We start from the raw sequence: 26772 nt of genomic DNA on the forward strand, positions 1-26772 counted from the left end.
CGGGCATTCCCCCCTCAACACACACACACAAGATGCTATCAGCTTGTATGACCACAGCATGTCAGTGTTGCGGTGAATTTCCTTATGATCATTCCTCTTCATTCAATGATTGCTTTAGCACCAGTCTCATTGTCTTGCTTTCCATTACTACCTCAGTCACATTCTCGATGACTTTAGCTTCCAATTATAGATGATCATGGCCTCTCCTTTCCTTAACTTTCTTCCCGCAGGAATCTCTATCTCTACTCCTTCTCAGGCAGCCACCCACTCCCATGGTCATACCCTACACCTTGTTATTATCAAAAACTTCATTACCTCTAACATCTCAATTGTAGGCATCTCACTGGCATCTCCACTTTTTCTTCCCAACTCACTTCCTTTAGTAGTCCACCTCAGCCACATTTTTCTTTGACCACATTGTGACTTACAATTCATTTACCCTACTACAGTTCTTCGCAGTTCCATTTCTCCCTCCACCACCCCCAGTCTTCACTTCTGTCTGTGGTTTTTCACTGTAACCGCTCCATTGAATACACATTCAAATCTTTGCCCACCCACTCCCTCCCTATCCCAACCCCAACCATTAAATTTCAATCTTCTGTCTTATTTCTACATATCAAAGATATCTACCCTAGCAATTTACTTGGCCAGAGAAAACCACAAAACTTCACTTACTTTTCTCAGTTAAACCTCAAGTGGACCCACAGCGCTACCTTGCCGTATTCTTTTGTCAGGTCATTCTCTCACTTCTAGAGAAGACTGTTTCATGCCTTGTCCTTCCTTATTCTCAGCTAGTAAATTCTTTTCTTATTCTCAACAAATATGAAGCAATCTTTCCATCACCAAATTTACCAGCCTATCTGATTAGGCAGAATAATGGCTCCCCAAAGATGTCCACTTCCTAATCCTTGGAACTTGTTGAATGTGTAGGTTACATGGTAAAGGGATATTAAGGTCGCAGATGAAGTTAAGGTTACCAATCAATTGACCTTGAGATGGAGAGATTATCCTGGATTATTCAAGTGGGCCCAGAGTAATCACAAGAGTTCTTGTAAGTGGAATAAAGAGGCAGAAAAGAGAACAAAGAGATGGCAGCATGAGAAAGTCGTGATCCTCCCTTGATGGCTTTGAAGATGGATGAGCCCACGGATGTGGGCTCCCTCTAGAAGCTGGAAAAGTGAAGGAAACAGATTCTTCTAGAAACGGATTCTCTCTCTTCCTCCAGAAAGAACACAGACTTGCTGACACCTTCATTTTAGCCCAGTAAGACACATTTCAGACTTCTGGTCCCCAGACCTGTAAGATAATAATTTTGTGTTATTAGTGGTAGTTTGTTACAGCCGTCATAGAAAACATACTCATTCAAATATTTACCCATCTTGCAACCTCCTTGTAATACATTAATGCACAGTCATATACTTTGCCTTCCCTTGTTTAAAATGGATGAACTGTTCTGCCTCCTAAGGACAACCCTTCTATATGGTGCACTGGGCCCCACTTCCTCTTGCCTAATCAAGGACCTTGCTTCTGGATTATCCTCTTTCTCTGTGCTGCATTATCAGTTTTCCCTTTTTACTGGACTGTTGCAATCTGTAATATCTCACATCTTAAAAGAAACAAAATTGACCTCTTGTCTCCTTCAAGTGTCACACCCCAGTCAAAGCCACCATCACCTTTCACTTAGGTCATTCTCACCTGGACCACTTCGGTCACCTCCCAATTGACCTTGCTGTATATTCTCTTGCCTCTTATAATCTCTTCTTCATATAGCAGCTGGAGTGACCTTTGTAAAATATTAATTAGGTTACGTTATTACTCTTCTCCTTTAAAACCTGCATTGACTTCCTTCCCATCATACTTAAAATTGAAAGTCCTTTATGAGGCCAATATGATCTGGCTCCAACCTTATCTACCATTCTACCCTTTTCTCTCTCTGCTGCAGCTGTACTGAACTTGTCTTCCTTTAAACAAACTAGCTCATTTTTGTCCTAATGCCTTTGTACTTGCTGTTTCCTCTGCCTGGAACTCTCTTCCTGCAGATATTTCCATGGTTCCCTCCTTCACTTCATTTAGGTCTCTGCTCAAATATCCCCCCTTGGGCTCATCCTGAGGTAGCACACTCCTGTCAAGTCACCCCCCTCCCCACCATTTATTGATTAACTTGGCATCAAGTTTATTTTCCTTTGTCTTTGCCAGCCCTAAATTTTGGATAGGATTTGGTTAGTAGACAACAGCAATAAAAGGGTGCGGTGGTAGATGAAAAGGGTATGGGGATTTTTGAAGGGGAAGAGAGAAGAAATGGTTTGAATGTAACCATGAGAGACAAGGAAAATATATACCTGACCTCTTAGGACTTGAGGAAATAGGATACAAGAGAAAAAATAGTAGTGCTATCAGGACATGATCCTTCTTCATAGTTGATGAATAGATTTCATGGGATAATGTGCATCAAGCATTTAGCACAGTTCCTTGTACATAATATCAACCAGTAAATTTCCTTCCAGTAGCAGTATGTCTTCTCTAACTTTCTTCTTCTTTTTCCTTTTTCCTTTCTTAGAAGAAGCAGGGATCATATAGGAAGAACCTTGTCAAAGGGGTTAGTACTTGAAAAATGGGGCTAAATCAGAATAGTCAAAGGTTTACAGCAAGCAAATAGTTTTGGGGGAGTTAAGATGTGCTAGAGGAATCATAGAATCAATTATCAGTGGTTTACCAGTTGTTATCAGAGCCTTAAGTAAAACTACAGATTGGGCAAAATTCTTTCTCCTTGCTACTCAGGCATACAGTGCCCTTACTCTACTAAAAACGATTTTATTGAGAAATCATAGCCAGGTATTACTGCAATTAAATTATCTGAACGATCAACATTAAAATATTCCCAAAGAGAAACTTGTTAGTTCATTCAAATAGCTCTCCTCCAGGATTCCTCTGCTACCCTTTTCCCCTTCCCATTCCTACCCATAAATAAAGCAAGAAATCCCTGCAGTAGTTTGGGATTTATGTGAGTCTCAAGGTGTACAAATATTTGAAACTCCCATGGATTTCTAGATGTTTCTAGAAACATGGACAGGTTTCAAGAGCTTCTATTTATATCATAATAACTGAAATTCCATCATCTTATTAAAGTGTTTGTGTTCATGTGATACAGTTGATGAATATATGATAAAATACTGGAGGAATGGTTATTTTTCCCTATTGGATGTAAATATGCAGCTTTACTCTTGTTTAACTTGAGGGGTTTGAGTCTTATGGTTTCTGTTTCTTTTTCCAGAGAGCGAAGGGCATACTCCAAGTCACATTGCAGTCCTCTGTCGTGGCCGAGTTTTTGTCTTTGATGCAATACAGGAAGGATGTTTGATCACCCCACCAGAGATTCTCAGGTTTTCAAACTACTTTCTTGAGTCTTGTTAGGTCTTAAGCCTATGCTTAATGTTCAGAATTGCTTTTTTATAAGGTGAGAGTAAGCTTAAAAATAAGAATTTTATATATGCTGATTTTTTAAAAATCTGCTTTTTTGATTTAAATTAATTTTGTTTTACTAGATACATATGAGTATATTCTACTTGGAGAAAAGGAAAACATTACAAATATTACCAATCCCATTCCCCACCCCAGAATTAATCACTGTTACTAGTTTGGTGTACTCTATCCTTCCAGATCTGTTAGAGAGAATTTATATGTACATATAGATTTTTAAAATAGAATATGTATGTATATTTTATACATAGTATGTATTACATACATAGAAATGGCAGTATATATGTAGTATTATTTTGTGTGTTTATATTTTTAAAGTGTATTCTGGAAAATTTCAACATGTAGAGGGAACTGTATAATGAAGCTCTTCATGTCCTCTTCCCCAGCTTCAACAGTTGTCACCTAGCTTCAACAATTATAAATTCATAGTCTTCTTTCAACTGTACCTCCTTGTACCCTTTCCTTTTCTCACCCATGGATTATTTTAAAGAAAATCTCAGACATAATAGCCTTTCACTATAAATATTTTAGTATGTATCTCTAAAATGTAAGGACTCTTAAAAACATACATGTACAGTACCATTATCACACCTAATGACTTCTAAGAAATTAACAAGAATTCTTTAATATCATTAATGTGCAATCAATTGTTCAAATTTCCTAGATTGTCATATAGACGTCAAGTTGAATACATCTATATATATTTTAAATTATTTTTGTTAAGTATTACAAACATACACAAAAGTGCACACAGAAATATACAGGTGAATACTCATGTAACCACCACCCCGGTCAAGATGTAGAATGTTTCTAGTACTACAGAAACCTCCTTGTACCATTTCCCAGTTACTGTGCTTTCCCTCCTTCCCAAGGGTAATTGTTTAGGTTGCTTACAGTTTTTATTAGTACAGAAAATGCTGCTGTAAAAATTGCTGTACAAATCTTTTGATGCCCTTGTGCATGCATTTCTGTCTGATTACACCCAGGAGAGGACTTGCTGAGTCATAGGGTATATGTACATCCAAAATAGTTGTACTAATAAGCACTTCCACTAGTGTATGAGTTTTGTAGGAATTCTTTATACATTCTAGATAGAGATATTTATTGGCTTATTTTTATTTTATTTTTATTGCGGTAACATTGATTTATAACATTATATAAATTTCAGTTGTACATTGTAATAATATTTCAAATTCTATGTAGATTATGTCATGTTTACCAGCCAAAGACTAATTACAGTCCGTCACCATACACATGTACCTAAAGACCCCTTTTGTCCTCCTCCCCCTCCCCTTCTCCTCTGGTAACCACCAGTCCAATCTGTATTGCTATGTGTTTGTTTGTCATTGTTTTTGTCTTCTGCTTGGGAGTGAGGTCATATGATATTTAACTTTCTCCCTCTGACTTACTTCATGTAGCTAGCATAATACCCTCAAGGTCCATTCATGTTGTCACAAATGGCCAAATTTCATCATTTCTTATGGTTGAGTAGTATTCCATTGTGTATATATACCACATCTTGTTTCCCCCATTCATCCCTTGATGGGCACCTAGTTTGCTTCCAAGTCTTTGCTATTGGGAATAATGCTGTGATGAACATGGGGTGCAGGTATCTTTATGCATTTGTGTTTTCAACTTCTTTGGATAAATACCTAGCAGTGGAATCATATGGTAGATCATATAGTAGATCTATTCTTAATTTTTTGAGGAAACTCCATACTGTTTTCCATAGTGGCTGCACCAGTTTGCACTCCCACCAGCAGTGTACGAGGGTTCCCTTCTCTCCATATCCTCTGCAACACTTATTTTTTCCTGTCTTGTTAATTATAGCTATTCTGACAGGAGTGAGATGATATCTCATTGTAGTTTTGATTTGCTTTTTCCTGATAGTTAACGATGTTGAATGTCCTTTCATGTACCTGTTGGCCTGTTGGTGTATCTTCTACGGAGGAATGTCTGTTCAGATCTTTTGTCCATTTTTTAATTAGGTTGTTAGTTTTTGTTGTTGTTGAGGTGTATGAGTTCTTTGTATATTTTGGACATTAACCCCTTGTCTGATATATGGTTTGCAAATATCTTCTCTCAGTTGTTAGGTTGTCTTTTTGTTTTGTTTATGGTTTCCTTTGCTGTGCAGAAGGTTTTTACTTTGATGTAGTCCCATTTGTTTATTTTTTCCATTGTTTCCCTTGCCTGGTCAGACATGGTATTTGACAAAATGCTGCTAAGACCGATGTTGAAGAGTGTACTGCCTATGTTTGCTTCTGGAAATTTAATGGTTTCAGATCTTAGATTCAAGTCTTTATTCTATTTTGAGTTGATTTTTGTGTATAGTGTAATATAATGGTCTACTTTCTTTTGCATGTGGCTGTCCAGTTTTCCCAACACCGTTTATTGAAGAGACTTTCCTTTCTCCATTGTATGTTCTTGGTTCCCTTGTTGAAAATTAGTTGTCCATAAATGTGTGGGTTTATTTCTGGGCTCTCGATTCTCTTCCATTGATCTGTATGTCTGTTTGTGTGCCAGTACCATGCTGTTTTGCTTACTATAGCTTTGTAGTATATTTGTAGTAAATCAGGGAGTGTGATACCTCCAGCTTTGTTCTTTTTTCTCAGGAATCCTTTGGCTGTTTGGGGTCTTTTGTTGTTACATGTAAACTTTAGGATTCTTTGTTATATTTCTGTGAAAAATATTGTTGGAACTTTGATAGGGATTGCATTGAATCTATAGATTGCTTCAGGAAGTATGGACGTTTTAACTGTATTAATTCTCACAATCCAAGAGCGCAAAATATCTTTCCATTTCTTTGTTTCTTCTTCAGCTTTATTCAACAATGTTACATGGTTTTGAGTGTACAGATCTTTCACCTCTTTGGATAAGTTTGTTCCTAAGTATTTTATTCTTTTTGTTGCAATTGTAAATGGGATCGTATTCTTAATTTCTCTTTCTGCTACTTTGTTGTTCATGTATAGAAACACAACTGATTTTTGTATGTTTATTTTGTATCCTGCAACTTGACTGTATTCATTTATTATTTCTAAAAGTTTTTTTATTGGATTCTTTAGGGTTTTCTATATATAAAATCAGGTCATCTGCAAATAGTGACAGTTTCACTTCTTCTTTTCCAATTTAGATCCCTTTTATTTCATTTTCTTGCCTTATTGCTCTGGCTAGGACTTCCAATACTGTATTAAGTAAGAGTGGTGACAGTGGGCATCCTTGTATAGTTCCTGTTCTTACAGGGATAGCTTTCAGTTTTTCTCCATTGAGAATGATATTAGCTGTGGGTTTCTCATATATGGCCTTTATTATGTGGAGGTATTTGCCTTGTATACCTATTTTATTTAGCGTTTTTGTCATAAATGGATGCTGTATCTTGTCAAATGCTTTCTCTGCATCTATTGAGATGATCAAACTTCCCCTCCTCTTCAGTTTTTTGGAAGAGTTTGAGAGGGCTAGGTATTAATTCCTCTTTGAATGTTTCGTAAAATTCACCAGGGAAGACATCTGGTGCTGAACTTTTATTTTTTGGGAGGTTTTCGATCACTGTTTCGATCTCGTTGCTAGTGATTGGTCTATTCAGATTCTCTGTTTCTTCTTGATTCAGTTTTGGAAGGTGGAATTTATCCATTTCTTCTAGCTCATCTAATTGGTTGGCGTACACCTTTTCATAGTATTCCCCTAAAATCTTTCGTATTTCTGAAGTGTCCGTTGTAATTTCTCATCTTTCATTTCTGATTTTAATTATTTGAGCCTGCTCTCTTTTTTTCTTGGTGAGTCTAGCTAAAGGTTTGTCAATTTTGTTTATCTTTTCAAAGAACCAGCTCTTGGTTTCATTGATTTTTTTTCTATTATTCTTTTAGTCTCTATTCCACTTATTTCTGCTCTGATTTTTATTATTTCCTACCTTCTGCTGATTTGGGGCTTTGTTTGTTCTTCTTTTTACAATTCCTTTAGGTGCACTGTTAGATTGTTTATTTGAGATTTTTCTGGTTTGTTGAGGTAAGCCTGAATTGTTCTAAACTTTCCCTCCTAGAACTGCCTTTGCTGTATCCCATAGATTTTAGCATGTTGTGTTTTCATTTTCATTTGTCTCCAGGTATTTTTTTATTTCTTCTTTGATTTCTCCATTGACCTAATCATTGTTCGGTAGCATTTTTTGGTCAGAAAGATAGTTGGTATTATTTCACTCTTCTTAAATTTATTGAGACTTGCTTTGTGGCCTAATATGTGACCAATCCTGGAGAATATTCCATGAGCATTTGAAAAGAATGTGTATTCTATGGCTTTTAGATGGAATGTTCTATATATATCTACTAAGTTCATCTGGTCTCATGTGTCGTTTAAAGCCAATGTTCCCTTGTTGATCTTCTGTTTGGATGATCTGTCCTTTGGTGCAAGTGGAGTGTTAAAATCCCCTACTATTATTGTGTTACTGTCTATTGCTCCTTTTATGTCTGTTAATAGTTGCTTTATCTATTTCAGTGCTCCTATGTTGGGTGTATAGATATTTATAAGTGTTATATCCTCTTGTTGGCTTGTTCCCTTTATCATTATGTAGTGCCCTTTAACTCTTGTTATAGTTTTTGCTTTATTTTTTTTTTTTTTAAAGATTGGCACCTGAGCTAACAACTGTTGCCAATCTTCCTTTTTTTTTTTTCTGCTTTTTCTCCCCAAGTCCCCCCAGTATGTAGTTGTATATTTCAGTTGTGGGTCCCTCCAGCTGTGGCATGTGGGACACCGTCCCAACCTGGCCTGATGAGCAGTGCCATGTCCACGCCCAGGGTCCAAACCAGCGAAACCCTGGGCAGCCATAGCAGGGCGTGGGAACTTAACATTTGGCCACGGGGCTGGCCCTAGTTTTTGTTTTAAAGTCTGTTTCGTTGGATATAAGTATTGCTACGCCTGCTTTTTTTTTTTTTTTTTTTTGCCATTTGCATGGAGTATCTTTTTCCATCCCTTTGCTTTCAGTTTGCGTGTTTTTAGGTCTGAAGTGTGTCTCTTGTATGCAACACATACATGGGTCTTTTTTTTTTTATCCAGTTGGCCACACTATGCCTTTTGATTAGAGCATTTAGTCCATTGACATTTAAAGTAGCTATTGATAAAAAATGTACTTATTGCCATTTTGTTACCTTTTTTTCCTGGGTGTTTTAGTAGTTCTTCTCTATTCCTTTCTTCTTCTCTTGCTCTCTTCCCTTGTTGTTTGATGGCTTTCTTTAGTATTATGTTTGGGTTCTTTTCTCTTAGCTATTTGTGTATTTATTATAGGTTTCTGGTGTGATTACCATGAGGTTCATATATAATAATCTATGTATATAACAATCGATATTGAGTGGATGGTCTCTTTAGCTCAAGCTGTTTCTAAAAGCTCTATTCTGTTACTCCCCTTCTCCCACATTTTATGTTTTTGATAGTATCTCTAACCTCTTTTTTCGTGTGTGTGTTTCCATTATCCTCTTGTTACTGAAATAGCTAATTTTAGTACTTTTGTCTTTTAACCTTCATGTTATCTTCATAGGTGGGTGATCTGCTATCTTTACTATATTTTAGCCTTTACCAGTGGTTTTAGTACCTTTTTTTTTTCGATAATTTCCTTATTCCTATTTGTGATCTTCTCTTTCCCATTTTAATAAGTCCCTTTAGTGTTTCTTATAGAACTGGTTTCTTGGTGATAAATTCCTTTAATTTTTGCTTGTCTGGGAAACTCTTTCTCTCTCCTTCCATTCTGAATGATAACTTTCCAGGTAGTGTATTCTTGGCTATAGGTTTTTTCCTTTCAGCACTTTAAATATATCATGCTACTCTCTTCTAGCCTGTAGGGTTTCTGCTGAGAAGTCAGCTGATTGCCTTATGGGGTTTCCTTTGTATGTCAGTTGTTGCCTTTCTCATGCAACTTTTAGCATTCTCTCTATCTTCAATCTTGGGCTTTTTAATTATAATGTGTCTTGGTGTGGGCCTGTTTGGGTTTATCTTGTTTGGTGCTCTCTGTGGTTCCTGTACTTGGATGTCTGTTGCCTTCCTTATGTTAGGAAAGTTTTCATTTATTATTTCTGCAAATAGATTCTCTTCCCCTTTGTCACTCTCTTCTCCTTCTGGGACACCCATAATATGAATGTTAGTGCACTTGATAGTGTCCCAGAGTTCCATTAGACTGTTCTCATTCTTTTTAATTCTTTTATCTGTTCAGCTTGGGTGATTTCCTCTAGGCTTTCGTCCAGCTTGCTGCTCCATTCTTCTGTGTCATCTACTCTGCTTTCGAGTCCCTCTAGTGAATTTTTCATTTCCAGTATTCTATTTTTCATTTCTGATTGGTTCTTTTTTATATTTTCCAATGCTTTGTTGACGTTCTCACTGTGTTCATCCAGTCTTCTCCCAAGATCATTAAACATCCTTATGACTTTTTGTTTTAAGTCTTTGTCAGGTAAATTGTTTATTTCTGTTTCACTTAGTTCTAGGATTTTGTCCTGTTCCCTTGGTTGAACGTTTTCCTTTCCTTCCTCATTTTACCTCTTTCTCTGTGCTTATATCTATTTGTTAGGTGGGTCAGCTGTGTCCCCTGATCTTGGAGAAGTGGCCTTATGTAAGTGATGCCTTTTGAGGTGCAGCTGTGTGCTTCCCTCTCCTCACCAGTCCAAATGTTCCATGAGTGACCCCTGTGTGGGCTGCTTGTGTCCTTCTGCTGTGTCAGGGTTGCTCTTGCTGCAGGTACCCAGGGAGTCTGTGTTTCCTCCCCTCGGCTGGCTGTTTGTAAATCTGGTTTGGGGAGTCCCAGTACAGTTGGCTACAAGGTCTAATAGCACACTCCTGTTGCAGTTTTTCTGTTAAGTGAATAGGCCCCTAGTGTGGCTGGTTGCTAGGCTCAGGGAATTAAAATTGCTGTAGGCCTCAGGCCTGCAAAGCTGTTGTCAGGTCTATCAGCATTGCAGCTGAGTAGAGCTGGCCCCAGGCACAGGAGCAGTCAATTGTTTCAGGCTTTGGAAGGCATGTCCTATTCCATATGAGGCTTTTTGAGAAGCACAGGTCTTCTGCCACTGATAAACCCCACCCCCCACAGTTTCACACCCACCATTGACACTGTCCTGGCCTGCACACACATCCCGAACCCCTGGAGTGTACCCAGTAGCCACACTGTGGGTGCCCCCACACTCTCCACCAATGCCCCACACATTCCCCATCTGCTAGGCCCTGCCTCACAGAATAGGACACACTACTTGCTTGCCTGCAAGTTGATGCACCCAGTCTGTATAGGCTAACAAGTAGCCTGAGGGCTTGCTCTTGGGTGGGTCCAGTCCTTAAGGTGAGCTGCCTGCCCTGGCTGAGCTGAATTATATTTGCACTCTAGTGGGTGTGGCACACCTCTGGGGTGATCAGCCAGGGGTTGAACTCCAATGGCATCTGCCACAGTCTATGTCAGCATGCCTGTACTAGGTCATAACAATGGCTTCCGCCAATGTCTCAGCCCCCCATTAGGTCTCACCTCTACCTGAGATGCACTCAGAGCCTCCCAGGTGAGTCTCTTTTCACTCAAGGACTGTGCACCTTTCTGGTGATTTTAGGTTGCTTTCCGAGATGGATGTATTTGTGCATGGGCCCTTTAAGAGCTAGGTTTTTTGGCTTATGTCCCATAGCTTTTCTAGAGGTATTCCCTGTTGCAGTTAATAACCAGCAAAGGTAGATATTATGATCCTTGTCTCAGTTGTGCTGAGTCTGAAGGATGCTTATAGTAGTAACACACCCATGCTCAGGTTCCCACTCCTCCAGGGAAGGCTGCATACCTTAGGGTTGCTCCTGGCCAGCTGGCTGTAAAGCTCCACAGCTCGCAAAAGCAGCTTTTTTCTCTCCAGAAGGAATTTCTGTCTCTTCCACCTCAGTCAGCACTGTCCCTTGTTGTGTGGGTTCTTTTTATCCAGTTTTCAGTTCTCTCTCAGGGGTAATTTTCCAAGAATAGTTGTAACCTGGTTGTGTTCATGGGAGGAGGTCAGTTCAGAGTCTGCTTAAGCCACCATCTTGACAAGATCTCCTATTTGTTGGTTTTATGTGTTGAAATCCATAGAGTAGAAGATGTCTCTAACTGCTCTTTCCTTCCACTAAAGATGTCTTTTTGATCAACAGAAATTCTTAATTTGAATGTTGTCCGATTTATTAATCTTTTACCATATGGATTTTACTTTTCATATCATGTTTTAAAAAAATTCTCCCTCAGTGTCAAGAAGATATTTTCTTATACTGTGTTATACACTTTTATTGTTTTGCCGCCCATATTTACATTAACAGTCTGCCTGCTGGGCCTAGTGCAGTGGTGTTTACAATTAATTAATCACAGCCAGTTACAGATTTCTTTGTTCCTTTTCCACTCCCACTGCTTCACTTGACTAGCCTTAACAAAAATTAATAAAAAATAAAAAACAATCTGCCTAGAATTGATTTTTGTATGTAGCATGGAAGGAGTAGTTGTATTCATTTAAAAAATAGTGTTATTTTAGGTATTTTTCTGCAGTTTGCTTCTTTCAGTAAATAATAAGATAGTGGTATTTTCACAGTGGAACAGATACATCTACGTTATTCTTTTTAACTGTTGCGTAGAAGTCCATCAAATGGACATATAGTCATGTACCACATAATGACATTAAGGTCAATGAAGGACCACATATATAATAGTGGTCCCATAAGATTAGTCCCACATAGCCGAGGTGTGTAGTAGGCTATACCATGTAGGTTTGTGTAAGTACACTTTATGATGTTTGCACAACAATGAAATTGCCTAACTTGTCAGAACTATCCTCTTAAGTGATGCATAATTATACTATGGTTTGACCATTTCTCCATTGGTACACATTGAGCATTGAGCTAGTTTCCATTTGCTGCTATAACAAATAATGAACATTTTCAAGCATATATCTTTGTGTATTTGGGAGAAAATATCTGTGGTTTGATATTAAAAGTGAAATTTCTGGATCATAAGATATATACGCTTAATGTTTTTAACCAAGTCAAATTGTCATCCAAAGCAGCATTGCGTTCCTTGCCAGTATTTTATAAGAATACCCACTTCTCCACATCATTACTAACAAGGTAAAATTAAACTTAAAACATATAGTGAACTGACAGGTGAAAAACGGTTTTCGATGTTGCTTGAATTAGGGTATCATTACTAGTGAGGCTGAATATTTTTATATATGTTTATAGGCCATTTGTAATTTTTCTGCTATGTGTTGCTTTTGCCTATTTTTCTATTGGCTATTTTTTATTGTTATTGATTTGTAGCAGTTATTTATATATCTGGACATTAATCTTTTATCAATTATATGTGTTACAAAGATTTTTTTCCAGTTAACTTAAAAAAATGGTTTTTGGTAATTGTACAGACATTGTTCATTTTAATATAGGCCAATTTATCCATCTTTTAGGCATTTTGCTTTTGTGGTTTGAATATTTATGTATATTCTGCTTATATTTTTTAATTTGTTTGGTGCAAATTTGACATAATTATTAGATTAGGTTTATTAATTAGCTTACTCAAAGCCGCTTTTCCAGAAATGGCATACATATCATCTGTGGGCTAAATTCAGCCTGTGAACTGTTTTGGTTAGATAGCAGAGAATTTGAATCACTATTTGAAAATCAGGGGGCCGGCCCTGTAGCTGACTTGTTAAGCTTGCGCACTCTGCTTCGGCCGCCCCGGATTTTGCTTGTTCGCATCCTGGGTGCAGACCTAGCACTGCTTATCAAGCCATGCTCAGGCGGCATCCCACATAGCAGAACTAGAAGGACACAAGGCTGAAGAGACAGGCAAAGGTCAAATCTAGGCCACAGCTAAGGCACTGGGACTTTAGACCACAAGGAACCACTTAAAAATTTTAAGCAAAGGTGAAATCAAATCTGAATTTTAAGGCCATAAGACTGATGACTGCAGAGGATGTATGGAGACAAGAAAACCACCGTGGAGGTTGAATTAACAGAGCTAAAAATCTGAACAAAGAAACTTTGATATAATTTTTTAAAGAGAAACCAGAAATTCATATTTTTATGTGAATTCTCCTGATTTTTATTTATTTTTAATTTTTTCTTAAGATTAGCCCTGATCTGACATCTGTTGCCAATCTCTTTTGTTCTTCTTCTCCCCAAAGTCCCCCAGCACATAGTTGTATATTCTAATTGTAGGTCCTTCTAGTTCTGCTGTGTGGAATTGCTGGGTCATAACTCTATGTTTAACCATTTGAGGAGCTGCCAGGCTATTTCCAAAATGACTGCACCATTTTACATTCACATCATTAGTATGTAAGGGTTCCAATTTCTTCACATCCTCACCAACATTCTCTATTGTCTGCCTTTTTGATAATAGCCATCCTAGTGTGATCTCATTGCGGTTGATGTTCACATTTCTATAATGACAGTGATATATATTAAATGTCTTTTCATGTGCTTATTGATCATTTGTGTGTTTTCCTTGGAGGAATGTCTATTTAGATCCTTTGCCAATTTTTAATTGGGTTATTTGTCTTTGTATTATTGAGTTCTAAGACTTGTTTTGTTTTTTGCTGAGGAAGATTATTCCTGAGCTAAGATCTGTACCAGTCTTTCTCCACTTTATATGTGGGTCACCACCACGGTGTAGATTGGCGCTCAGAATCCGAACCCACAAACCAGGGCCGCCAAAGCAGAGCACTTTGAACTTAACTACTATGCCACAGGGCTGGCCCCTAAGACTTCTTTATATATTGTAGATACAAGTCCCTTTTCAGATGTATAATTTGCAAGTATTTTTCTCCCATTCTGGAGTTGTCTTTTCACTTTCTTCATGGCCACCTGTGAAGCACAAAAGTTGTTTTGATTTTGACAGAATCCAGTTTATCTATTTTTTTCCTTCGTTGCTTGTGCTTTTGATGTCATAACTAAGAAACCATTGCCTAATCCAAGGTTGTGAAGATTTATACCTTTGTTTTCTTCTAAGATCAGGGTTTTTTTTGTTTGTTTGTTTATTTGTTTGTTTTTGTGGGAAGAGGGCAGGGAGATAATTTCTAAAGGTACATCTAATTTAAAATGTTGACAGAAATTGAAGTGGAGAAACCCAGCAAGCATTGAAAATTTGGTACCAGAAATTTCGAGAGAAAATAAGGTTTAAGTTGAATGAATGAAGAGTTTCCTCTTGCATAAAGGTGATAGTTGCAGCTATTAAAGAGGTGGGTGAAATTACCAGGGGAGAAACTTGTAGAAGAGATTGGGGAAGGCTAGTGACAGATGTAGAATTGGAAAAAGGTGGAGTCTCTCATGTTAAGGCACTAAAATGGAGCTGGGCAGACATGAGGAGAAGAAGAACAAATTCCTTCTTCAGGATGAACTCTTGAATTCATTATATGCCTGAAATGCATCTGCAAGTCTTCTCAAGGAAGATAAGATTACCAGGACAGAGACCCTGTTCCTGTCAGGAAGATACGATTATTGGGACAGAGACCCTGTTCCTGACAGTCATCTCCTACATTCCTAAGCTTAATAGCTTGTTTCAACGGATTGAAACAATGATTACATTGTTTCCCAATGTAATTACATCTTCCCAATGATTACATTGTGCCTGCAATTTGTTAAAAGACATTCCTTCCCAGGCCAGCCTGGTGACCGTAGCAGTTAAATTCACATGCTCCACTTCGGCGGCCTAGAGTTCACTAGTTCGGATCCTGGGTGCGGACCTATGCACCACTTATCAATCCATGCTGTGATGGGCATCCTACATATAAAATAGAGGAAGATGGGCACAGATGTTAGCTCAGGGCCAATCTTCCTCAGTGGGAAAAAAACAAGATATTCCTTCCCTTTTTTTTTTGCATTTGTTAGCCATGACTATAAAACTTTTCTTCTCCCTCCAACAGCTAGAACACAATTCAAGTGCTACTTGAATCTGTGCTTCCCGGGCTGCAGCCCTAACAAACCCCAAATAAACTTCTTTTTGTTTTAAGTTTACCAGAGTCTACCTCATAATCGATTAGCACAGAAATTTGGGGAAACACCCCTTTGGCAGTGGAAGGAGAATAAATGGTAAATGAAAAAGACAAAGAGGTCATTGAGGTAGGGAGACCACAATGGGACAGTGCTACAAAAGCCAAGACAGAGATAATTTTAAGATTTACTCCTGGCTGTTAAATACTGTATGATGAGGAAAATAAGTCTGAGATAAAGCTACTAGGTTTGTTTTATAAGATGCTATTGGTAACTTTCAGAAATGCAGTTTCAGGATAATCACTGGAGAACAAAACCTGATTACAGTAAATTAAAGAGTAAGTGGAAAATAATAAAGGCAGAAACCAGATTTTGAGGAAATATCAAGAGTAGAATATTTTTAAAGATGTATGCTTCTGAAATGAAATGTTAATACAAACCTTTGAGCTTTTAAGTATCAAAACTTACACTTGTAGCTGAAAAACAGGTGCATACATAGCCGAATTAAAGGAAAAGAGAGATTATCCTAGTTACGAAATCTGTACTTTTTTTTTATTTGAACAGATAATTTATTTTTTAAGCCACTTTATTGAGGTATGATTAACATACGAAAAGCTGTACATATTTATTATGTACAACTTGCTGAGTTTGGAGGTAAGTATACACCCATGAAATCATCACCACAATCTATACTATGAACATATCCATCATCCCCAAAAGTTTCCCACTCTTTGTTATTAATAATTTTTTGTGATAAGAACATTTAACATAAGATCTACTCTCTTAGCAAATTTTTAAGTATACAATACAATATTGTTAACTACAGGCACAGTGCTATACAGTACATCTCTAGGACTTACGTATCTTGGATAACTGAAACTTTGTACCCTTTGACTAATACCTTCTTATTTCTTCCTTACCCAAATCCCCGGCAACCACTATTCTATTCTAGCTCTGCAAGTTTGGCTATTTTAGATTCTTCACAAAAGTGATATCATATAGTATTTATCCTTTGCGTCTGGCTTATTTCACTTAGCAGAATGTCCTCCAGGTTCATCCATACTATTGCAAATGGCAGAATTTCCTTCTCTTTTTAAGGCTGAATAATATTCCATTCTATGTGTATATGAGATTGTTTATCCATTCATCCATAGATGGATATTTAAGTTACTTCTGCCTGTTGAATATCGTGAATAATGCTGCAATGAGCATGGGAGTGCAAGTGTTTCTTCAAGATCCTGATTTCAGTTCCTTTGGATGTATACCCAGAACTGGGATTGCTAGGTCATATGGTGGTATTAGCAAAACCGAAGTGGGTTCCTTCCTGGCAAGTTAAATCGGACTCTATATCAGAATTAGTTGTCTCACAAAGTAAAGTATATTTGCAGCAGATAGGAGACCATGAGGAATCATTTCCAGAGTCATGGGCTCCCTGAACAAAGAGAAGCAAGGACATTTATTTGGGTGGGGAATGAATATTCAAAAGGGAGAGGTGGGTATTCTCTTGCACAGGCTCAGCTGGGAAACGCGCTTCCAGCTACACTGCAGGTTATGGGAATAAGGCCTAAGCCCCTCCTGGAGAGATCTTAGCATTAAAAATAAGGCAAAGGTCATAGGCGGAGCTCTTGTGGTGAGGCTTGCTGTGGTTCAGGGTGGCTGGTGATGGCATCTCCTTAACATAACAAAAGGAAAAAGAACAATTTGGAAAAACAGTTAAAATATCTAAATCCACCCTTGAGTTCGTCGGGGTGACTAGTTGGTGACAGTAGTTCTATTTCTAATTTCTTGAGGATCCTCCATACTGTTTTCCATAGCGACTGTACCAATTGGCATTCCCACCAACAGTGCACAAGGGTTCCCTTTTCTCCACATCCTCACCACCACTTATCTCTTGTATTTTTATAGTAACCATCCTAACAGATGTAAGTGATATCTCATTGTGGTTTTGATTTACATTTCCTCGATGATTAGTGATGTTAAGCACCTTTTCATGTACCTGTTGGCTATTTGGATATGTTCGTTGAAGAAGGTAAGGTAGGGCTCCAGTTTCATTCTTTCATATGTGGCAATCCAGTTTTCCCAACACCATTTATGTAAGAGACTGTCCTTTTCCCATTGTGTTGTCTTGGCACCTGTGGCTACCTCAGTTGACTATATGTGGGTGGATTTATTTCTGGGCTTTCTCTTCTGTTACATTGGTCTTTTTATATCTGTTTTTATGCCAGTACTGTACTGTTCTTCTTGCTCCCAATTGCTTTAGCTATTCAGAACATTTTGTGGTTCCATGTTGTTGACAAAAATAAACCATAACCAATCTATAAATGAAAATTTGGGTGAGTTTATTCTGAGCTTAAGTCTTAGGATTATAACCCGGGAGAGTCTTTCCACAAAGGAACAGAGCACTCCAAAGAAGTCGGGGTACACAGGGTGGTTATATACCCTCAAAGAGGGTGTTTCACATATGATTGAAATGTCCCTCCCACAGTAGTCACAAGATCGCCCTGTCAGCACAGCGCTTGATGGACACAGCAGGTAGTGGGTCTGCTATCTCGGTGGGCGTAGCAGGAGGCAAGTCTATTGTCTCAAGCTGGGCGGTCACAGGTGAGCGCAGCAATCAGTGTCTAGCCTAAGGAAAGATACTTAATCTTTAAGGAGATGCCGACAACGTTGGGAGGGGGAGAGAAGTTGCACCTTTATCTCAAGGGCCTTTGTTCTTGCCATAGGGAATCTCTAAAGCAGATATACAATGCATGCTCAACGGCCTCGGTCAGGCCGTTTTGGAAAGACACGGTCAGGCCAAATTAGGTTTATACCAAATGGCTTCCTCATATACTCCAGTATATCCTATTGCTTGCCATTTTTATTTGTCAATGTGAATTTTAGCATTTTTCTTCCCGTTTTTCTATGAAAAATCCTATTGGATTTTGATAGAGATTGCTGAATCTGTAGATCACTTTGGGTAGTGTGGACTTCTTAATGGTGAAGATTTGGGCAATTATCTGACCTTTAGTTATGAAATTTAAAATGTCATTTCAGGTTTAATACATTTTCCCTGGTAATTTCTCTTTGATAATGACCACCTTTTATGAGGTGGTCATTTCTCACTGAACATGAAAATGGCCTGTATCAGGGAGCAGGAAAAAGTCAATAATCAAAACTGGTGCTTTGAGGTAGTAAGGGAAGGGCAGCAACCAGTACCATATGAAGAAAAACGGTGAGGTGGATTTTATTACTTTAGCATTCAGAATTTATGGTAGTCACTATACCCACCACGTAACCACAAACTGTAGAAGCTTTATTTGTAATTGAAGCAAAATCAGAGTTAGCGAAGACAAGTAAGCAGGAAGAGGCAAGGCAAGTTGCTGCCATCGTGGATGCAGAATGTTTGGTGAAGAAGCCCTAATCTGCACCACAGGACACCATTCTTGTTCAAATAAAGAGGGAGGAATTTTGCAGCAAGGAATTGATTTCTTCATCAGTATTACAGAAATAATAAAGGAACAGAGCAATATGCAAATCAATAATTGTATTTTTTCAAGTTTTGGATGAACGCCACAAATAAGAGTTGGCTACTAGTGGTGCCTTTTGATGACTTATTAAGGTACATTAGCTCACTTTCCAAGAAACCCTTGGAAGCTTTTAAATTGAGGTAGTTTCTTAGCGTGTGCCATGAAGAAATAGGGCTGAAACTAAATCTCTGTGGGTTTTTTAGTCATGAAAATTTATTTGTTTAGAAACAACCCTGTAAATAACCTGCCATATATTTAAAGATACATGAAACTCATCATGGATCTGGGCATATAGAATGCTATGGTGGGAAATAATTTATCCTTATCTAATAGAGTCTTTAAAATATAATGGTTATAAGTAACAATGCACATGTGAAAACATTTAAAACTGACTACGTGGTACTTGTATTTTTGGGCTTAAACACAGATACTCATTGGGTATAGAGTAAGTCCTCTGTTAAATATACATGCACATAGTTTCTAGTTAGATAAGATGTGCATGATGTTTGAGATTATTTACCAGAATATTTTTCAAGTTCTCCAATGTAAGAAGTATTTACTTAGACCCCAAAAGTGAATTTACATTTTGAAAGTATAAATTCTATCAGCCAAACACCAAATTTATTTACTTAAGTTATTGTTAAATATACTTTTGGTGTTAATAGGCTACATAATCACTTTTTTAAAAAAAGATGTGGTGTAAGAAATAAATACATTGCTGTTGAGGTCATAATCTCTTCCTTTGGATAATATATCAAAACATTTAAATAATGATAAACATTATGACTTATTGAAGGCCAAAGTAGCTAGTGATCCTGCCTGTGCTCTTTTTGAATCCTCTTTCTTTAATCTTCAATAAGGCAGTTGACATACATCCATCAGAAGTGCCATAGTGAACCTGACGGACCTGGGATAGCAGCATTAACTAGCGAGGAGCGAACTCGATGGGCTAAGGTTGTAATTTATACTTGTCTTTTTTTTTCCCTCTTGAGGTATAATTGACCTGTAACATATTTCAAGTGTACAATATAATGATTCAATATTTGTACGTATTGTGAAATGGTACCACAATACATCTAGTTAACATCCATCACTACACATAGTGACAAAAGTTTTCTTTGTGATGAGAATTTTTAAGATCTACTCTCTTAGCAACTTTCAAATATACAGTACAGTATTATAACTATAATTTACACTTTTCTTAGTGAACCTTTTCCCTAAGAAACTATTTTGAGGTTTTCTGGATATAGTGTATTTAATTTGTAACATTTAATCATTGTTTCCTTGACCTTTAGGCACGAGAATATTTGGTTAGTCTTGATCCAGAGAACTTGACTATGTTAGAAAAAATTCAGAGCAGTTTACTGGTGTATTCCATAGAGGATGGCAGTCCACATGTAACACCAGAAGATTATTCTCAGGTACTTAACTATCTTGTTCTGTTATTTCTTCCCACAGATTTTTCTGGAGGACTGTTGTGTATTGAATGAGAGAAGATTTTTTTTGTTACTTGCAGGCTCTCCAAACTTTTTCTTAGCTATGATATATACATGTACCAAATTGAATCTTATATATAAATAAATAATGCTTTGTAAATTCTTGCCCCATTGTTTAGTTCTGTTTAGATATTTCTTGAACATTGTTTAAAGAAAATATGAGTATTGTTTGCTAACCACATGTCAGCGTTTCCCAATCTTTTCATTGATTGCATATATAGAAAATTTGCACAGGGCACTAGGCTAAATGAGCTTTTCATGCCAAAGGTGATATGAGACTCTGCCTATGACCCACACCAGTGTACTTTGACACCTTTGTTGGTAAAGTCTGTTTTAAGAATTATTTCACTTTTGTAAGTAATTTATCATTTGGTTTTATTGAACACGCTGACTTTAGTGAATTTAAGGGTAAATGTGGCCTTGCTTTGTTTTTTTTTACCCTGGGGTAATATTATCATTTCCTGTGAAGTAATAAAAGGTATTAGTCATATTTGTAGAAGTCTCATAGTCTTTTGAAAGCACTTAAATTATTTCACAATGCACTCATCAAAATTAAATGACAGGAATAATATAATACAGGATTGAAAAACCTTGTAGCTAGAAACCAACTTTTCCTCTTCTTTAACTGTGTTTTTTTTTAGTAGAAGAATTACCAAACTTCTTGAGGAATATGTTTTAATGCAGTGTTGTTCAAATTTTTTTTACTGCAATCTATAGTTATACAGTTAGATTGGAGCCCGCTACACACACGTATGTATGTGTACACATGCATATGTCGTTTCATAAAACAGCAGTTACTTTTACTATCTGTCATATACTCTGATATTTATATTCTATTTAATTCTTTCTTTTTGTAAAGAATGTTCACTGTGATGCACTAAATTGATTTCATGACCCACTAATGGGTCAAAAGCTACCATTTGGGAAACAAATGAATTCTTGAAATATTTTCCTCATAACTAGACTTTAATGACTAAACTTAGCTAGGCCTTTTACACTATTCGAGTTGCAAAAGCCTTCTCTTTTCCATTGTATGTCCTCTAAACATCCATGAATATTGTACAGCATTTTTTTTTCTGCTAGGATTTCTTGAGATTTTGAGAAGTATCTAAAGTCAGGGCCAGAATATTATTATCTCTTGAGTATAATTGTTATTATTTTATTAAATTTGGATTACCTGATGAGGAAAAATGAGATAATATATGTATAAGATATAAATACTTACAAACCAATATTAAAATCCTTTTAATTTGGAAATATTCCATTTATTTTAGGTAACTACAATGCTTCTTACTGGAGACCCAACAGTGCGCTGGGGTGACAAATCCTATAACTTGATTTCCTTTGCTAATGGAGTATTTGGCTGTAATTGTGATGTAAGTAAACTACTGAAGTTATTTTTTTCCTTTTAATGTTTTAGGTTAATTTAATGGCAATAAAGTACAGTACTTACATTGTGCTGTGGTAGTATAAGTAAACATTTCTTTAGTTTTATGGCATTATAGTAAAAGGTTTAGTTATGAATTCTCAGTGAAAGTAGAGTATAGGGCAAGTTATTTTCATCTGTAGTAAGGCTAACAGTTAGGTGTGTATAAAATTTGTATGTATTTTTACGCAGTATAAGCTCTTTAAAATCCACTGTTACTTGTTTGTTGAGAATTACAATCTATTTTAAAAGTTATTGTATAGCATTATGCATATGTTCTATGCACAGAGAAATATATCTGGATTTATTTCTAGATTTACGTAATAATTTTGTATACCTATTTCCCCTAAAATGGCATATGATCTTTGGAACATTATTTGTTTACACTATGGATATTAAAATGTCTGGTACTTAATACCACTTTTTACCTTCTTCATTAAAAAAAACCCAAAACTTTTCTTGTTTCTCTTCTGTTCTCCCATAGTCATCTTTATTAGCTCTATCTTGCCAGTTTCTGAGGGACATTCATGAGGTTCAAGAAAACTAGAAAATCAGCCTCAGTTAGAGTTGCAACACACACTTGTAATCTCGTTGTGACATTTTTCATAAAGTATATAATTTGGTATAAAATAGTATGAGGATTTAGATTTTTTGTTTTTGGTGGCCTTTCTCCAAAAGCATTTAATGACTGTAAAATACTGATAAGACCTGTTACACTGATCTGGGTTCAACAGTTGTATTTATCAGTATTTATTTAGTTTTAGGTGATAGAAACCTGAATCAAACTAGCATTAGCTTAAGAAGATATTTGTTGGCGTAGGAGTACAGCTAAATTTCAGAAAGACTGATTTCCAGTGTCCAAATGCTTTCATTAGAAATTTCTCTCTGTTTTTTGGCATTACTTTACTATGTTTGGCTTTTATTTTTAGGGAGACTACCCCATGCGATTCTTGTATCCACAATCTCATGTCTTCATAGTTCTCTTCACAGATTAGTGCTCCTCGTGGAAATAGCCAGCTTTTTTCCCTAGCAAAAGTCCTGGGAATAGTGTTCATTGGTTGTGCGCGGCCTGTGTGAATCAGGGGCCCATTCTAGGGAATCAGGTGCTGTGATTCGTCTGGCCTTGGAACCTCGACAGTAGAAACACCCTCATTCAAACCACCACAGAGAGGAGTGGTGGTTGCCTAAAGAAAAATAAAGTTGCTATTATCACAGAAGAAGGTGGAGTGGTTGATGAGCAGATACTAAAACTAGATGTCTATTATAGGAGCTCATCAGAGTGAAAGATTGCCATGAGTCATTTTGAAGATTTGTTGTCTTTCCTCTTCCTTGGAGTCTGTGGTTGACAAAATATTTCTGGTTAATTGCCTCAGTTTTCTTCTCTTCGGCCTTGTTTGATTCTTCGTGACCTCCTCTGTCTGGCTTATATCTTTGTATTCCCTGGAAACTATCCTTTGTTAACTGGCTAACTTCCTCCTGGCTTCTTCCCTCCATTTCTCTTTGACCTGTGGGCTGAAGTTGATTACTCTCTGCTCCATACGAATGTGGCTCTGCTTCCATACGAATGTGGCTCTGCTTCCATCCTCCTAAAAGTCCTTTCCTCTACTAATTCTAAAGCTGACCTTAATTTTAGTCATACTTTTTCCCCTATGCCTGCTCTCTTCCTTCGGTTAATAGTTTGGTTGACCATTTTTGGTGGCTTGCAGTTATGCTTTTCTAGTTTTTACCTATTATTCTCTTTTGAGAGTTCTGTTTCACTATATGCTAAATTGTTCAAATTGGATGTTATATTGTTAGATAAGGGTAAGTTGCTCTCATTATCAAGAACTCATCATCTTTCTTTTCTCCGTCACTCCCAACCCCCAGAAAACCACTTAGCACTTTTTGATTTTTACTAATAGCACCAACATCGGGCTGTTTGCTCAAATTCAGAATAAAAATAACTTTAATAATCTTTTCTATCTCTGAATAAAGAATATTGGTCCCATAGTGAGCATACATCTCAGCACAACCAAGATGCTTTCCTATAGTAAGTGCATGGACATGTTTTATGTGTATATATTAACATCTATATATTTATAACATCAATCTGATTATCTCCACTTGATAATCTGCTTTTAAAGTTCCATTAGGTTTTCCTTGTAACCTAGGATGATTACAGAAAATGTAATTTAACTTCTGTAAAACATCATTAGTAAAGTGTATAAACTAAAGTAGAAGTGTTCTTAATCCAAAGCTGTGTTTCTGCTCTCTTCCATTGGTACTTGAATATGTGCTTTTGTGATTATACTAATTAATTGCTTTTCCCTCTTAGGATTTAAAATCCTAAGGTCACCTTTTTTGTCTTCTCTATGAAGGCTTTATTAGAGGGCTTTGTGAAGAGCACATAGGAAGCATATAATAAACACTAGTTGTCAATAATAACAACAGTTACTAATTATTGTGTGGACTGGGTTCTGTAGTGGGCACTTTATAAGCATTATTACTATTGTTTTTAACAGCAACTGTATGAAAATAGGTATTATTATCCCCACTAACAAATGAGTCAGTTTACTTAAAGAATTAAGTGGCTTTCTCATAGTTGCACAGCTAGCAAGTGGTGGGGTTTGGACTCAGAACCGAAGTCCACATTTTTAAACAGTATGTTACACATAATGTCTCCATATGAATGAAAAAAAAAAAAAGATGGCCAGCTCTGGTTGCCTAGTGGTTAAGTTCAGCACACTCCAATTTGGCAGCCTGGGTTCGGTTCCTGGGCATGGACCTATACCACTCATCTGTCAGTGGCCATGCTGTGGCAGTGGCTCACATACAAAAAGAGAAAGATTGGCAACAGATGTTAGCTCAGGTCAAATCTTCCTCAGCAAAAAAAGAGAGAGGTAAACCTTATGTGAACAAATAAAGTGTCAAGAAAGTATTTGAATTTTTTATATTTCCTAACTTTTTATTTAAATTGTTTATTAGCTTTCCACTGGGAGCTGGATGGGTAGAATTGTAAGTCAGAGACTTACGTCCTTCAGTCTTGCTCTTTCTTGCCGGTTCCAGTAAAAAAGAGATGAATACTATTGTCTCACATGAAACAATATATGTGATATCTGTGAAATTCTTTGTAAAGCTCTGAAGTGCTACACAGTTGTGAGATGCAGTTAGAAAAGGAGTTTGTCAATGACCTGTGGGTCTTGTTATGCATGCTGTTGCTGACATGTGGGATGAGCTGCTGACGTGTCTTGTATTGACCTCCTTTGTGAGCATTTTCCTGATGTTGTGGCTGCTACCTACTGGGTACCAGTATACTGTGCTTCTCAGGCTCCATTGGACCATGATATGGGGTAGCAGTGCTGTGTGATGTTAGGGGGATGTTTAAGGCAACTAATTACTCCCTCTGAAACTGGACCCAAGTCGGGTGGGTCCATATGTTAAGCCTCCCTTTTTTCTCTCCAAGGTTAGCGTTGTCACATTCTGTCATGAATAGTAACTGTGTTTAATGTAAAGTGGTAGCATTAACATAGAGGAAAAAAAGCATCTGATGTAATTGTCATCAAAGGAACATGGAGAAAATAAGGCAAAAAGTTTGTCCTCTAAAATAAATGATGGGAAAATTCACTAGCTGCAATTCCTTTTTCTAAATATAGCTGTCAAACCTGTAGCACCCTGGTAACTCAGCCCATATTTGCCACATTCCTTAAACATTGAAGATTATTTCCACCACATCTGAATATTCTTGTAGATATATACACAAAATTATTATTTGTTTTTTTCTTTTTGAAGATTGGCACCTGAGCTAACATGTGTTGCCAATCTTTGGGGTTTTTCTGCTTCTTCTCCCCAAAGCCCCCTAGTACCTAGTTGTATATTCTATTTGTGAGTGCCTCTGGTTGTGCCATGTGGGATGCTGCCTCAGCATGGCCTAGTGAGTGGTGCCATTGTCCACACCCAGGATCTGAACCAGCAAAACGCTGGGCCACTGAAACGGAGCGCACAAACTTAACCAGTCGGCCATGAGGCCAGCCCCAAAATCACCATATTTTTTAATACCCAAATAGTGGCCTATGTCTTTTCCTACAGAAGTTCATCCTCATCCTCAGTGTAGCCTTCAGATAGTCTGCCATCCCCATATGCTTTTCCACAGTGCTCTTACAATTCCAGAGCATCTTAGTATTGCATACATATATATATAGCTGCTTTGACTTCCAGTCCAAGTAGAAATTTATGTTCTCTAGATTGTTCATGTTTACTTTATACCCCTCCCTATTACCTCAAGAGCCCTAATTAGGTGCTTCCAACTTTAAATATTTGTTCTTTCTCAGAAAATAAAATATAGCAGATATATACTATACTGTGGAATATCCGTATCTTTTTTATTAGGAGGTGAAGCATTTGAGAATTCTGTACTTTATTATGTGTTAAGAATGGGGGAAAGTGAAAACAAAATACTGGTAAAGTTTTAACTTGACATAAAGTATTGATGTCAAGTATTCAAAATCTTGTGTATTTTTGTTTTAGCATGCTCCTTATGATGCAATGATTATGGTAAACATCAGCCATTATATTGATGAGAAAATTTTGGAGAATGAAGGAAGATGGAAGGTATGTTAGAACAAATATTCATCCTTTTTCCCCTCATATTTTTATAGATATAATGTTTTTAAGTCTTCCCTATTTTCAGGGTTCAGAAAATGTACGGGATATACCACTTCCAGAGGAGCTTATTTTCACTGTGGATGAGAAAGTATTAGATGATATCAACCAAGCTAAAGCCCAATATCTCAAGCAGGTAGATTTTTCACTTTTCTCTTAGATAGTAACTGCTTTTGACTATTATATATAAAAATTTGGCTATCATCCAAGCATGACAGCATAAAACATTTTTAAATTATAGCTTTTATACTTTTAATTATTTATGTCTGATGATTACTTTAATGCAAATGATGAC

The 26772-nt window shown here is 37.1% G+C and overlaps 1 protein-coding gene across 4 annotated transcripts in view; it reads left to right on the forward strand.

Annotated features, from left to right (window-relative positions):
• CROT (carnitine O-octanoyltransferase) overlaps window positions 1-26772 on the forward strand; it is a 53898-nt gene that overhangs the window by 11569 nt on the left and 15557 nt on the right. For all 4 annotated transcript variants that reach the window (XM_046670076.1, XM_046670077.1, XM_046670075.1 and 1 more), the window contains 6 exons: window positions 3272-3380; window positions 19778-19871; window positions 20213-20338; window positions 21688-21789; window positions 26343-26426; window positions 26506-26613. In XM_046670076.1, coding sequence (XP_046526032.1) covers window positions 3272-3380; window positions 19778-19871; window positions 20213-20338; window positions 21688-21789; window positions 26343-26426; window positions 26506-26613 — 623 coding nt within the window. The remainder of the gene's footprint in view (window positions 1-3271; window positions 3381-19777; window positions 19872-20212; window positions 20339-21687; window positions 21790-26342; window positions 26427-26505; window positions 26614-26772) is intronic.

The sequence above is a fragment of the Equus quagga genome, chromosome 8 (assembly GCF_021613505.1).
Source record: "Equus quagga isolate Etosha38 chromosome 8, UCLA_HA_Equagga_1.0, whole genome shotgun sequence".
Taxonomy (NCBI): Eukaryota; Metazoa; Chordata; class Mammalia; order Perissodactyla; family Equidae; genus Equus; species Equus quagga.